This window comes from Bombina bombina, chromosome 5, assembly GCF_027579735.1.
Source record: "Bombina bombina isolate aBomBom1 chromosome 5, aBomBom1.pri, whole genome shotgun sequence".
NCBI classification, from domain to species: domain Eukaryota; kingdom Metazoa; phylum Chordata; class Amphibia; order Anura; family Bombinatoridae; genus Bombina; species Bombina bombina.
In genome coordinates, this window is record NC_069503.1 from 54,059,452 (window position 1) to 54,072,254 (window position 12,803).

The 12,803-nt window shown below is 35.8% G+C and overlaps 2 protein-coding genes across 3 annotated transcripts in view; one reads left to right on the top strand and one right to left on the bottom strand.

Annotated features, from left to right (window-relative positions):
* LOC128661301 (uncharacterized) overlaps positions 1-12,803 on the top strand; it is a 324,509-nt gene that overhangs the window by 156,088 nt on the left and 155,618 nt on the right. The window lies entirely within an intron of this gene.
* The window catches only part of LOC128659829 (gastrula zinc finger protein XlCGF26.1-like), an 82,838-nt gene that overhangs the window by 677 nt on the left and 69,358 nt on the right, over positions 1-12,803 (bottom strand). Inside the window, exons 2-3 of one of the 2 annotated variants that reach the window (XM_053713401.1) lie at positions 5,857-5,972; positions 1-4,701 (exon numbers count right to left, since the gene is read on the bottom strand). The exon at positions 1-4,701 is cut by the window's left edge and continues 677 nt beyond it. In XM_053713401.1, coding sequence (XP_053569376.1) covers positions 3,338-4,701; positions 5,857-5,875 — 1,383 coding nt within the window. In that variant the 5' untranslated portion in view covers positions 5,876-5,972 and the 3' untranslated portion in view covers positions 1-3,337. Of the gene's footprint in view, positions 4,702-5,856; positions 6,583-12,803 lie in introns of those variants that run through there. The other variant, XM_053713402.1, reaches the window with a different exon arrangement.

The following is a 12,803-nucleotide window of genomic DNA, read 5'->3' on the forward strand; positions in this document are numbered from 1 at the left end:
CAGGGTGAAAAGGTGCCAGAAGAATACAAGGACGCCCAACAGAAGATTATGGGTGGGGTGCTGTGGACTCTTTCCATCAGAAGTAAATGAAATTATCAGGTAACCATAATTTATGTTTTTCTTATTAAATATAAAGAGTCCACAGCAGCATTCATTACTTTTGGGAAATCTATACCCAAGCTAAAGAGGACACTGAATGCCAAGACGGGAGTGTACATAGGCGGCCCAAACTGAGGGCACCAGAACTGAACCACAACCCAAGTCGAGAAAAATTTAAAGAAAAATTGTAAGAAAAGCCCAGTTTACATTGACTCGCAGTCAATCCAGAGCTAAACAAGAGACCACAAGTGGACTTGACTGAGTCAACAGTCCTCCAAGAGATACCGTCACCCTGATGAACAGTTCCTCCAACCACCCTAAGCCCCCAGGGGCAAGTCAAGGAACCGCAGAAACCAAAAGGTTCCTTTAATACGACAGAAAACACCTCAAGTGAGTGAAGACCCAGCTAACGGAGACAAAATGGATCCAAACCGAATAAGGCCACGGCACATGAAGTGAAAAACCGGATGATCCAGACAAGGAGACAGGAAAACATCTTCCCATCAACCTGCAAGCAAGGATGTAAAAGAAAAGAACCGGTAAGGGTGCAAATAGCTGCAGCTGGTTTCAAACTACAAACCTTCTGCTTGCAAGGCAGCTAAGGTAACTATCAGGCTACTACAGCTGGCGGTTAAATCCTTCCCGCCTCAGGAACCCTCGGATTAGTCTGGGATGCTGCAGTGGAACATGAAAAACATGATAAGCTGAGCAATCAGCGCTGCCACCAAACCACAGTCAAAACAGCGCCACGTGTCTGAGCAGCCGCAAGACCGGAAGAACCCAAAGAGGGCCAGCCCGTACTAAGGGTCCTAACCAGCAAGTTGCATAAACTCTTCCACATAGGGGAAAAGGAAAACAGACATTTTAAACATAGGACTAACATGTCCAACAAGTAACCAAGAGTATCAATCCCAGATGGTTCCCGAAGGAAACAAAAACAAATAAAATACATCCATTGGATATAAATAAAATATAAGGCAACCCGAGGGTTAACATCCAAAAAAGGACACGGCCTACCCGTCGGACCAGCCAAACGAAGCCCCATATCACAACTGGGAAAGAAACTCAAATAAAGACAATAGGAGATTACCTCTAACTTTAGTAACATTCGGACCATCGGACTGAAAATTACCATATCTATGTACTATAGGGTCATTCAGTGACTCAAACAGATGTCTGAGCAACACGCGAAGGAGTGCAATCAGGTACCGAAATGCACAACACTCCTGAACAGAACCATCAGGATACTGCGGTGACCCACCCCAGGGGGGAGGAATATCCAAGACAAAAGGGCACAAGCACATTCTTAAAGAAACGTCTGGACTGTGTAGCTGAGCCATCGTCAACATTATCTGAAGGCGAAAGCGTGCTGCAAGTTCCGGGGGGAACACACCACGCTGCATGGGAGAACTATAAACATTGGTTACCTGCATATGTAAGAGGAACATTAGGTAGGGAACTCGCTCCTTGGGAGACAGGACCCCCAGAGGCGGATGGCTCAGCAGACCCCTGATTCCCCAAGCCCATGGAACCGGGTGCTCTCACATGGCAAATGGAACAAGAATGGTTGACAGAAGTCAAAGAGGCTAAATCGGATTCGTCACCAGACATCGAATCAGAGTCAGATATTACAATTGTGTCAGAATCCGAATCCTCCGTAACTGAATCTGAAATGATCACAGGCTCAGCATCAGAATCCCCCATAGCTTTAGGAAGGGATAACAATATAGACTATTCAGTAATAACAAAAACAGCACCTGACACCACCAATGGCTGGGGCACTCACCACCTCCTATGACCAGACCCCCGCAAACTAGAATTTCTTCAGTTGCCACACGGTCGGGAATGCGTAAATGGGAACAGAGCGTAACCACACCTGGACACAAGGTGAACCGTATAGTCCAAAAAGCGTGTCCAGCCGAAAGGCGGCATCACTTCCAAAAGCCTCAAAGTTCCGAATTATGAGCCCAAAATCCTCACACAAAAGCAGGTTGAATCACATAAGAAACCTGATTATAAACCCCCCTGTCCAATAACCCCCCTCAGGATATATTAGCCCTCGATTCCAAGATCTAACAGAGACTCACTGAGCCCCCTTTGTTAACAGTTAAACCCGTGAGGAGCTTTTAGCCTCAAGGGAAACATCACAATACAGTACATTGCATAAAGTAAAATGAAACGATCTTACCGGAATCAACGCCGTGGAACAGGAACACGGCATTTCAAGTGTGACAAATAGTAGCATCGCCTCCGCCATGGACTTGAGAGAAGAAAGCAGGCAGCGAAGCGGACTCTAACTTTCATCCAGGTCCTCACTGAGAGACTAATAGCACTACTTAAAACTCCCATCCCATGCCAAAGAGTACTACCCTCCATAAGAGATAAAAAATTAAAATTAAAATTCTGACACGTCTCTGCCATCCTCCTGAGAGGAAAGGCAAAGAATGACTGAGGGATAAAGGGAGTGGGAGGAGTATTTAAGCCTTTGGTTGGGGTGTCTTTGCCTCCTCCTGGTGGCCAGGTTCTTATTTCCCAAAAGTAATGAATGCTGCTGTGGACTCTTTCCATTTAAGAAGAAAATTTGCCCGTTTATGGGCGCGTGATAAATTAGCACTTCACTTGTAATCTAGCCCATTGTGTCTCTTTAAATAAAATCATTTTCCTGTCAGTAATTCCTCTAGTATATAACATGTACAATGCTAAGCATCTATTGCTATAAGAAAAGGTTTATCCACATTAAAATTATCGCCCATCATTTGAGACTGATGTTCTTGTTTATATAATTTTCTAACACTCTATTCATATAAAGACTCTTTATTCTGTAAATGTAATTATTTCCTCCCCTATGTAAATCAAACGTACAACTCCTAACACTAACATTAATAAACAACACTGGGGTAGCTTTGGTGATGAGTGGTTGTGTAAACTGGTCAGAATGAGGACAGATCTGTATATTCCTGTGTGGTGTTTGGATTCTATCACATTGATATGAGAGAAACTGAGGTGCACATATATAGAGCAACAAAGGACAGCAGGAGAGCACTTCCAATATGGATATTTTGTAACTGGGATTTAGTAAGTATTATTTACAGTATGATCTTTTTTGACTATTCTATTTAGAGAGTTTGTCCTCTTTAGGATACATTTTTAAAAGTTTTCCACACAGTGCATATAAAGTTTATTTTATGTATAAATATTTGGTGTTTTTGTGATACCTGACTGGCACGGGATACCTTTTTCAACTTTCTAAACATGTTAAAGGTTTTTCTCCTGTGTGAATCCTTTCATGATGTTTCAGAGAACTCTTTAGTGTAAAACATTTTCCACACTCTGTACATGTGAAAGGCTTTTCTCCTGTGTGACTCCTTTCATGATTTTTCAGATGATTTATTTGTGTAAAACTTTTTATACATTCTGTACATTTGAAAGGCTTTTCTCCTGTGTGAATCCTTTCATGAGTTTTCAGACTATTCTTTCCAGTAAAACATTTTCCACACTCTTTACATGTAAAAGGCTTTGCCCCTGTGTGACTCCTTTCATGAGCTTTCAGATTATCTATTCGTGTAAACCTTTTTCCACACTCTGCACATGTGAAAGGCTTTTCTCCTGTGTGAATCCTTTCATGAATTTTCAGATCACTCTTTTCTGTAAATCCTTTTCCACACTCTGTACATGTGAAAGGTTTTTCTCCTGTGTGAATCATTTTATGACGTTTCAGAGGACTTATATGTGCAAATCCTTTTCCACACTCTGTACATGTGAAAGGTTTTTCTCCTGTGTGACTCCTTTTATGACGTTTCAGATGATCCATTTGTGTATAACTTTTTCCACACTCTGTACATATGAAACAGTTTTCTCCTGTGTGAATCCTTTCATGAGTTTTCAGATTTGTTTTTAGTATAAAACATTTCCCACACTCTGTACATGTGAAAGGCCTTTCTCCTGTGTGTCTCCTTTCATGAGTTTTCAGATTACTCTTTTGTGTAAAACTTTTTCCACACTCATTACATGTGAAAGTTTTCTCCCCTGTGTGGGTCTCTTTGTGAAACATAAGGCTTCTTTTAGACGTGAAACATCTCTCACATTTTCTACATGTGAAAGGTTTCTCCACTGTGTGGGTCTTTTTGTGATACATAAAGCTTCCTTTAGATGTGAAACATCTCCCACATTCTGTACACGTGTGAGGTTTCACAGCTGTGTGAACTGTGTGGTGTTCAAGGAGATGCAAATTACATCTGAAGTTTTTCTCACATTCTGTACATTCAAATGGTTTCTCATTTGTTTGAATCATTTGGCTAGACTGTAGACTTTTCTCTTCTTTAATATGTTTTGAAAACTCCATAAATGTGTGTGGTTTATCCTCTGGGATAATCATTTCACTAGATAAGTCATAAATGTTATCCTCTTGTTTGATGACTAAATTACTCTCTGTACATAATGATTGCTGCCCAGTTCCTGCCAATTCTCCATCTCCTTTAAAAATCTGCTGTGATATCCCCAATGTTTGTGAATAGTCATTGGTGTCTGAGACTTTTGGAGTTTGTGGAATCATTCTGATGCTTTCTGTATTGAAGGATGGATATGAACTATTCAAGTGATTGTCTACATAAAAAGAAAAGGAATAAAGAAATTAAAGAAAGTGTATTCTTTATAATGGAATCCATCTTAATGCAAGAATCATATTATTTGTTTACAGTTAATAAAATGGCTTCTATTTTATGATCATTTTTAAATTGATTAGCCCGTAAAACACAAATTAAAACAACAAAAGACAAAGTAAATATGTCTACATTATAATAAACTACACCACTAAATACTGAATAAAAAAAAGTTATAGAGCCCCATTAAACAATGTGCAGGTGGATAATGTCAGCTAGAGCAGTGATTTTTAACCTTTTTTTTGCCGTGGCACACTTTTTTACATTAAAAAATCCTGTGGCACACCACCATCCCAAAATTTAAAAAAAATCACACATTGTAGCCTAATACAGCATATATATATGCACATACACACAAACACACACATACTGTATGTATTGTGCTGTTATGCCATGCCTCCTACAAACTACCCCTGCACTGGGAGTAAAAAACAAGCAAAGTTTAAAAAATATGTCACACTGTTGTCAGTCTGCCGTGGCACACCTGAGGATCTCTCACGGCACACTAGTGTGCCGCGGCACACAGGTTGAAAAACACTGAGCTAGAGAACAAGTATATCTGTATTCTGGGCAAGAGAGGAGGATCCGCATCCTCATTTAACATTGCACAAGCGACTGCACATACAGCCCTGCCCGGCTCATGCTCAACCAGTGGGGTGAGAATATGATGTCGTAATCATTATAAACTAATAATTAGTGTGAGATGTTTTGAAAAGCTAAGGAGCAGTGATCTTATGATACTTTTTAGCTTTCGGCGTGGTTGTTTGATTTTTATCAAATCAGCCAAAAACGTTAATAGTTTTAATAATATTCACTGTTAATTTAAGCTCACAAATCACTGGCAGTTCTGGGGTGGGGAACACTCACTGGGGGAGTTGTGGGTGTTCTACACATGGGAACAAGGTAGCCGTAAGTGTAGTCATGGGTGTTTCATGAGCTGGGTCAGGGCAGGGGAAGGTTGCAGGTGTACTGAGAGCAGGTGTTGACACAAATATTCTTATAAGATGCAGATATAAATATAATAGTTTATATTTGTTTAATGAGTGATCTATTCTATTTTCCCAGTAATTAAAGTCAGCATAATATCTATTTTACTCACCTAACACATATGAGTTCATGCTGATAACAGGCTCCAATGTCGGTGCTCAGGAAGAAGGTTCCCTTATCCACTCCAGTTACATCAATACCTGATAACTCTCAGTGCTCTGGCCGTGTCTGTAAAAATATATTAAATGGTTTAGACAGATAATAATAAATAATGGTTCTGATTAACTGTACGTATGGTATAATTAAAGGCACACATAACAATTCATGTGATACAGATCAGCTGATTAGGTTATTACATATGTGCTATTGATTCAGCACAAGAATTTAGTACAGTTAGCTCTGTGGGTGTTACAGTTGCACCTTAAATATTTATCTTTCCAGAAATTTACAAGTACAGTATAAGCCCAGGAGTAGACAATCTATTTATGAGTGGGACAAACCACAACCTTACAAATATATTATAATAATTTTTTCCCCATTATTTATATCAAAGAGCAGCACTCAAACAAATGTTAAATGAGAGTTGTTTAAATGTAAGTTAAATCTGACATTAATTTATTTATTATTTCAATAGTGTAATAACAATACATATAATTGCCTTGCAAAGGTAATACCTAGTCCAGAAGAGAAGAATGGAAGAAGAGAAAAAAAAAATCCCATTAATCAAAAGCAAATATATATAGTTTCATAACAGCCTGTTAAGCTTTTTCTTTTTATACAGTACATACATGACCCAACAAAATATCTTATTTAAAGCATCAAAATAATTAAAAAAAAAAAAGAAAAGAAACCAAGGCGAGTTTACACAGCCCTCCATATATTGGAGTTTATAATATATTCACTCTTTAGCTTAATTAATTTGAGAATCAATATCTCTATATTAAATATCGGAAACAATACAAGGAATCTGTAGGAGAGAAAAAAAAAATCCCATCTCACCGTATCTTACCCCTATCCCCTAGGCCACCTCTTTAAACTTTCAGATAAGCTCAGAATTGAGGAAGATCACCTCTTAACATTTCTTCTTGAACATATAGAGAATGGTGGAAGGGCCGGATTATTGATTGCTGTATGTCTAATGAATATGATTTGATCATATCTCCCCATTTCTTGAAAAAATATTTTATTTTATTTTCCTTATCCGGCTCTGTCGCACATTTTCCAGTATTAACAAAGTATACATTTTTTTCCACGAATTCTGCAATATTAGGACTTTTTCTAGAAACCCATCTTTTCGTAATTAAATTCCTTCCTATTAAAATTGAGAAATTTATGAAATCTCTATTTCTATATCCGTTTTGGTAAGAGAAAGATCACTGATTCAAGCTGTAAAGTATAGTTCTCATGAAGAATCTTAACTAGCCAATAATTAACTTTCTTCCAGAATTGCTTTATCTTGGGACAATCCCATATATAATGAAGCAAATCAGCCGATCTCTTTTGGCATTTAATACATTTTTCACTGATATCTGATCTCCATCTATGTAAAAGGGAAGGCGTAAGATATACCTGATGTATAATATTTAGATGCGCTTCCCTAAAATTACTTGCTTGGGTAGCCTTCCAGGTGTTGATTAGGCTATTCTTGATCACTTCTTCATCTGTTGATTTTAAACCTTTAAGATACCATTTCAAAATCAGATTCTCAATACCTAGGTCATCTACTTCTTTCCTCTGACATTTATACCATTTATTAATAGAGTAGTTCCCTGTTCTACATATTTTAAGGCATGATTCTATTTGTTCCCAATTTCCATCTCCTTTATAATTCTTCTTCAGTTCAGTCAGCCAGTGTCTGAGCTGAAGATATGCAAAAAAATCTTTCTGTGGCAGATTAAATTGTTGTCTTAATTCTTCAAATTACTTTATTATCTTGTTTGTGAGACAAAGATCAGACCTGCTTGTCTCCACCTAAAAAAAGACTTCATATCTTACTGTCTCTGGAAAAAGTGGATTTCCTATAATTTCAAGATGATTGGACTTCCTAAAATCTAAGCCAATTCTGTTACAAAAAATCTGCCAAGCTCTTATTATAGTATATATCACTTTTAGATTCTTACATTCTTTTGGAACTCTTTTTATATCTAAATGTAATAATGCTTTTAAGGAGAATTGTCTTTCTATTGCCGACTCCAGTTCTTTGGAGGTAAAATGATCTTCTCCGAGAACCCACTCAGCTGCTATTTTAATTAGACATACAATATTATAGTCTTGTAAGGACGGGAGGGAAAACCCACCAACCTTTTATGTAGGCACAGTTTGCTTATAGAGTATCTAATTTTATTTTTTCCCCAGAAAAAAACAGTTAGCCCTTTATTAAAGTTTTTTATATCTTTTTTTTTTTTTTTTTTTTTTAATTTAAACAAGCTTTATTAAGACTGACAAAAATGACATACAGCAAAAAATCATGTACAGTGTTTGCTTGAATATTACATACTGTATTCTTACATAGTGCAAAGTATCAAATTATTTCCCATCATCAATATCACAATGATTAAGTATATATAATACAGAGAGAAGATATTTTATATTCAAAGTCCAGCAAATCTCTCGATGTCTTGTCAACTTTATATTAGGAACAATGCAGATAGTCTGAGCTTGTTTCCACGAACTAGTAGTTCGGGTTATAGAACAAACATTATAAACAGTTAGATTATCAAATTAGAAGCTTGACATCAGATAATTAAGAAAGTTTACTCGTGTGTGTTTTCAGCATGTTTTCTACATGTTGCTGATAAACCATATAGTCTGATGTCACGTTTATATCTTTCTTTTTAATTAATAGCGGGAGATTTTGTAATTTGTATAAGATTTTTGGAAACCAAATCATTTTCACTAAGTTAATTTCCCCGGATAAAGATAAAGGGAGCTTCTTCCAGAACTCTAGTGAATTATTTAATTTGAGAAGAATAGAGTTAGAATTTTCCTCATACCATTTTGCAGGGTTGTTATTTAGCCAAATGCCCAAATATAAATATTTTATCTACTTCTTTAAATGTAATATTCTGGATTTTTGTTTTTCTAATCTACATCAGTTCTGATTTAGTCATATTAACTTTATATCCTGTGAAAGAGTCCAATTTATTAAGGAGATCCATAAGAATGGGGATATTAATTTTTGTGTTTCTTAAGAAGACAATAACATCATCTGCATATAATAAAATCTTTGCTTCTACTGAATTACATACAATTCCCTGTATAGCTTGATTAAATTTTATTGCCAAGGGCTTGATTACTAGATTGAATAGTAACAGAGACAGGGGACAACCCTGTCTCGTACCTCTTCCCACTCTAATTTCAGATGTAAGCATCTCATTTATTAAAATTGAGGATATAGGTTTGTCAAAAATAGATCTAATATAATTGGTAAAATGTCCCGTAAAGCCAAAATTATTCAGAGTAGAGAATAGATGGTCCCACTGAACTGCATTGAACGCTTTTTCAGCGTCAATTATTATCAAAGCCAAATCATCTAGTTTATCTTTTTTTTCCCGATCTCTACCATTCCAGTAATAGTCCAGTATTACACAGGTTTTCCTAATATATAGAGTGGAAGATCTGTTCCTCATAAAACCTGTTTGATTTACTGTTATAAGGTTATCCATAACATTTTTAAGTCTGTTCGCCACTATTGCAGCCAAAATTTTATAGTCTGCATTTAATAGCGAAATTGGCCTGTAAGAATCAATCAGGTCAGCATTTTTTCCTTTTTTCAGGATCAGTGTGGTAGTTGCTTTCGTAAAAAATGTGGACATTGTACAATCACCGGAATAGTAGAGATTAAACAGGCCTGTTAACAAGGGAGTGACCTACCTTGCTAAAATTTTATAAATTATAATTGGTCCGGCCCTGGAGCTTTGTTATAAGTAGCACAGTTATATTCTCCCAGAATTCTTTTTTGTTATCCTGATGTATTTCCTCTACATTGTAAAAATTGTGGAAGGCCTCGAAAGAGATTTGGCATAAATCTCTAGTATTTGTCACCCTTATTCCATCTTTTTTATTGGCACCCATTACATTTGATTTTTTAGTTAGCTTTGTGATCTTAGCCAAGTAACTCCCTGTTTTATTACCAAAAATCATAAATCTTGCTCTACCCTTTAAATCCTCTCTATATACTTTTTTAATTTGGAATGCATCCCTTTTCTGCTTTGAGCTGACATATTTTAGCCAATTCACTTTAGAGGGATCCATTAGATACTTATTAAATGTATTGGAGAGCTGATTCGTAAGTTGTGTTTCCCTGGCATTAACCTTCTTTTTAAGCTGAGTCATATAGCTTATGATTTCTCCTTTTAATACCACCTTTGCTGTCTCCCAAAGAATCTCTTTTCTCTGACTATATTCTTTATTATTCAGTAAAAATTAATTCCATCTTCTTTTGAGCCATTCTGTAAATGATGAATTCGCTTTCATATATCTAGGGAAGAAAAAGTTATTTCTTTTACATCAAGTCAGCATTCCTGCAAGTGGGATTTTTTAATTAGACATACAATATTATAGTCTTGTAAGGACGGGAGGGAAAACCCACCAACCTTTTATGTAGGCACAGTTTGCTTATAGAGTATCTAATTTTATTTTTTCCCCAGAAAAAAACAGTTAGCCCTTTATTAAAGTTTTTTATATCTTTCTTTTTTTTTTTTTTTTTTTAATTTAAACAAGCTTTATTAAGACTGACAAAAATGACATACAGCAAAAAATCATGTACAGTGTTTGCTTGAATATTACATACTGTATTCTTACATAGTGAAAAGTATCAAATTATTTCCCATCATCAATATCACATTGATTAAGTATATATAATACAGAGAGAAGATATTTTATATTCAAAGTCCAGCAAATCTCTCGATGTCTTGTCAACTTTATATTAGGAACAATGCAGATAGTCTGAGCTTGTTTCCACGAACTAGTAGTTCGGGTTATAGAACAAACATTATAAACAGTTAGAGTATCAAATTAGAAGCTTGACATCAGATAATTAAGAAAGTTTACTCGTGTGTGTTTTCAGCATGTTTTCTACATGTTGCTGATAAACCATATAGTCTGATGTCACGTTTATATCTTTCTTTTTAATTAATAGCGGGAGATTTTGTAATTTGTATAAGATTTTTGGAAACCAAATCATTTTCACTAAGTTAATTTCCCCGGATAAAGATAAAGGGAGCTTCTTCCAGAACTCTAGTGAATTATTTAATTTGAGAAGAATAGAGTTAGAATTTTCCTCATACCATTTTGCAGGGTTGTTATTTAGCCAAATGCCCAAATATAAATATTTTATCTACTTCTTTAAATGTAATATTCTGGATTTTTGTTTTTCTAATCTACATCAGTTCTGATTTAGTCATATTAACTTTATATCCTGTGAAAGAGTCCAATTTATTAAGGAGATCCATAAGAATGGGGATATTAATTTTTGTGTTTCTTAAGAAGACAATAACATCATCTGCATATAATAAAATCTTTGCTTCTACTGAATTACATACAATTCCCTGTATAGCTTGATTAAATTTTATTGCCAAGGGCTTGATTACTAGATTGAATAGTAACGGAGACAGGGGACAACCCTGTCTTGTACCTCTTCCCACTCTAATTTCAGATGTAAGCATCTCATTTATTAAAATTGAGGATATAGGTTTGTCAAAAATAGATCTAATATAATTGGTAAAATGTCCCGTAAAGCCAAAATTATTCAGAGTAGAGAATAGATGGTCCCACTGAACTGCATTGAACGCTTTTTCAGCGTCAATTATTATCAAAGCCAAATCATCTAGTTTATCTTTTTTTTCCCGATCTCTACCATTCCAGTAATAGTCCAGTATTACACATGTTTTCCTAATATTTATAGTGGAAGATCTGTTCCTCATAAAACCTGTTTGATTTACTGTTATAAGGTTATCCATAACATTTTTAAGTCTGTTCGCCACTATTGCAGCCAAAATTTTATAGTCCGCATTTAATAGCGAAATTGGCCTGTAAGAATCAATCAGGTCAGCATTTTTTCCTTTTTTCAGGATCAGTGTGGTAGTTGCTTTCGTAAAAAATGTGGACATTGTACAATCACCGGAATAGTAGAGATTAAACAGGCCTGTTAACAAGGGAGTGACCTACCTTGCTAAAATTTTATAAATTATAATTGGTCCGGCCCTGGAGCTTTGTTATAAGTAGCACAGTTATATTCTCCCAGAATTCTTTTTTGTTATCCTGATGTATTTCCTCTACATTGTAAAAATTGTGGAAGGCCTCAAAAGAGATTTGGCATAAATCTCTAGTATTTGTCACCCTTATTCCATCTTTTTTATTGGCACCCATTACATTTGATTTTTTAGTTAGCTTTGTGATCTTAGCCAAGTAACTCCCTGTTTTATTACCAAAAATCATAAATCTTGCTCTACCCTTTAAATCCTCTCTATATACTTTTTTAATTAGGAATGCATCCCTTTTCTGCTTTGAGCTGACATATTTTAGCCAATTCACTTTAGAGGGATCCATTAGATACTTATTAAATGTATTGGAGAGCTGATTCGTAAGTTGTGTTTCCCTGGCATTAACCTTCTTTTTAAGCTGAGTCATATAGCTTATGATTTCTCCTTTTAATACCACCTTTGCTGTCTCCCAAAGAATCTCTTTTCTCTGACTATATTCTTTATTATTCAGTAAAAATTAATTCCATCTTCTTTTGAGCCATTCTGTAAATGATGAATTCGCTTTCATATATCTAGGGAAGAAAAAGTTATTTCTTTTACATCAAGTCAGCATTCCTGCAAGTGGGATTTCTAACACAACTGGGGCATGATCTGATATTGTAAATCTTTAATTTCAGCTAAGGTATCCCCTTTTACAAAAAACTCGGCTATCATAAATAAGTCAATTCTGGATAGAGATCGGTAGCTTTTAGACATGCACGTGTATGCTTTCTCATCCGGATTTTTCAGGCGCCAGATATCTTGAAGTTTCAATATCTTCCGGAAAGCTTTAAAGACTTTTGCTACTTTTTTAAGT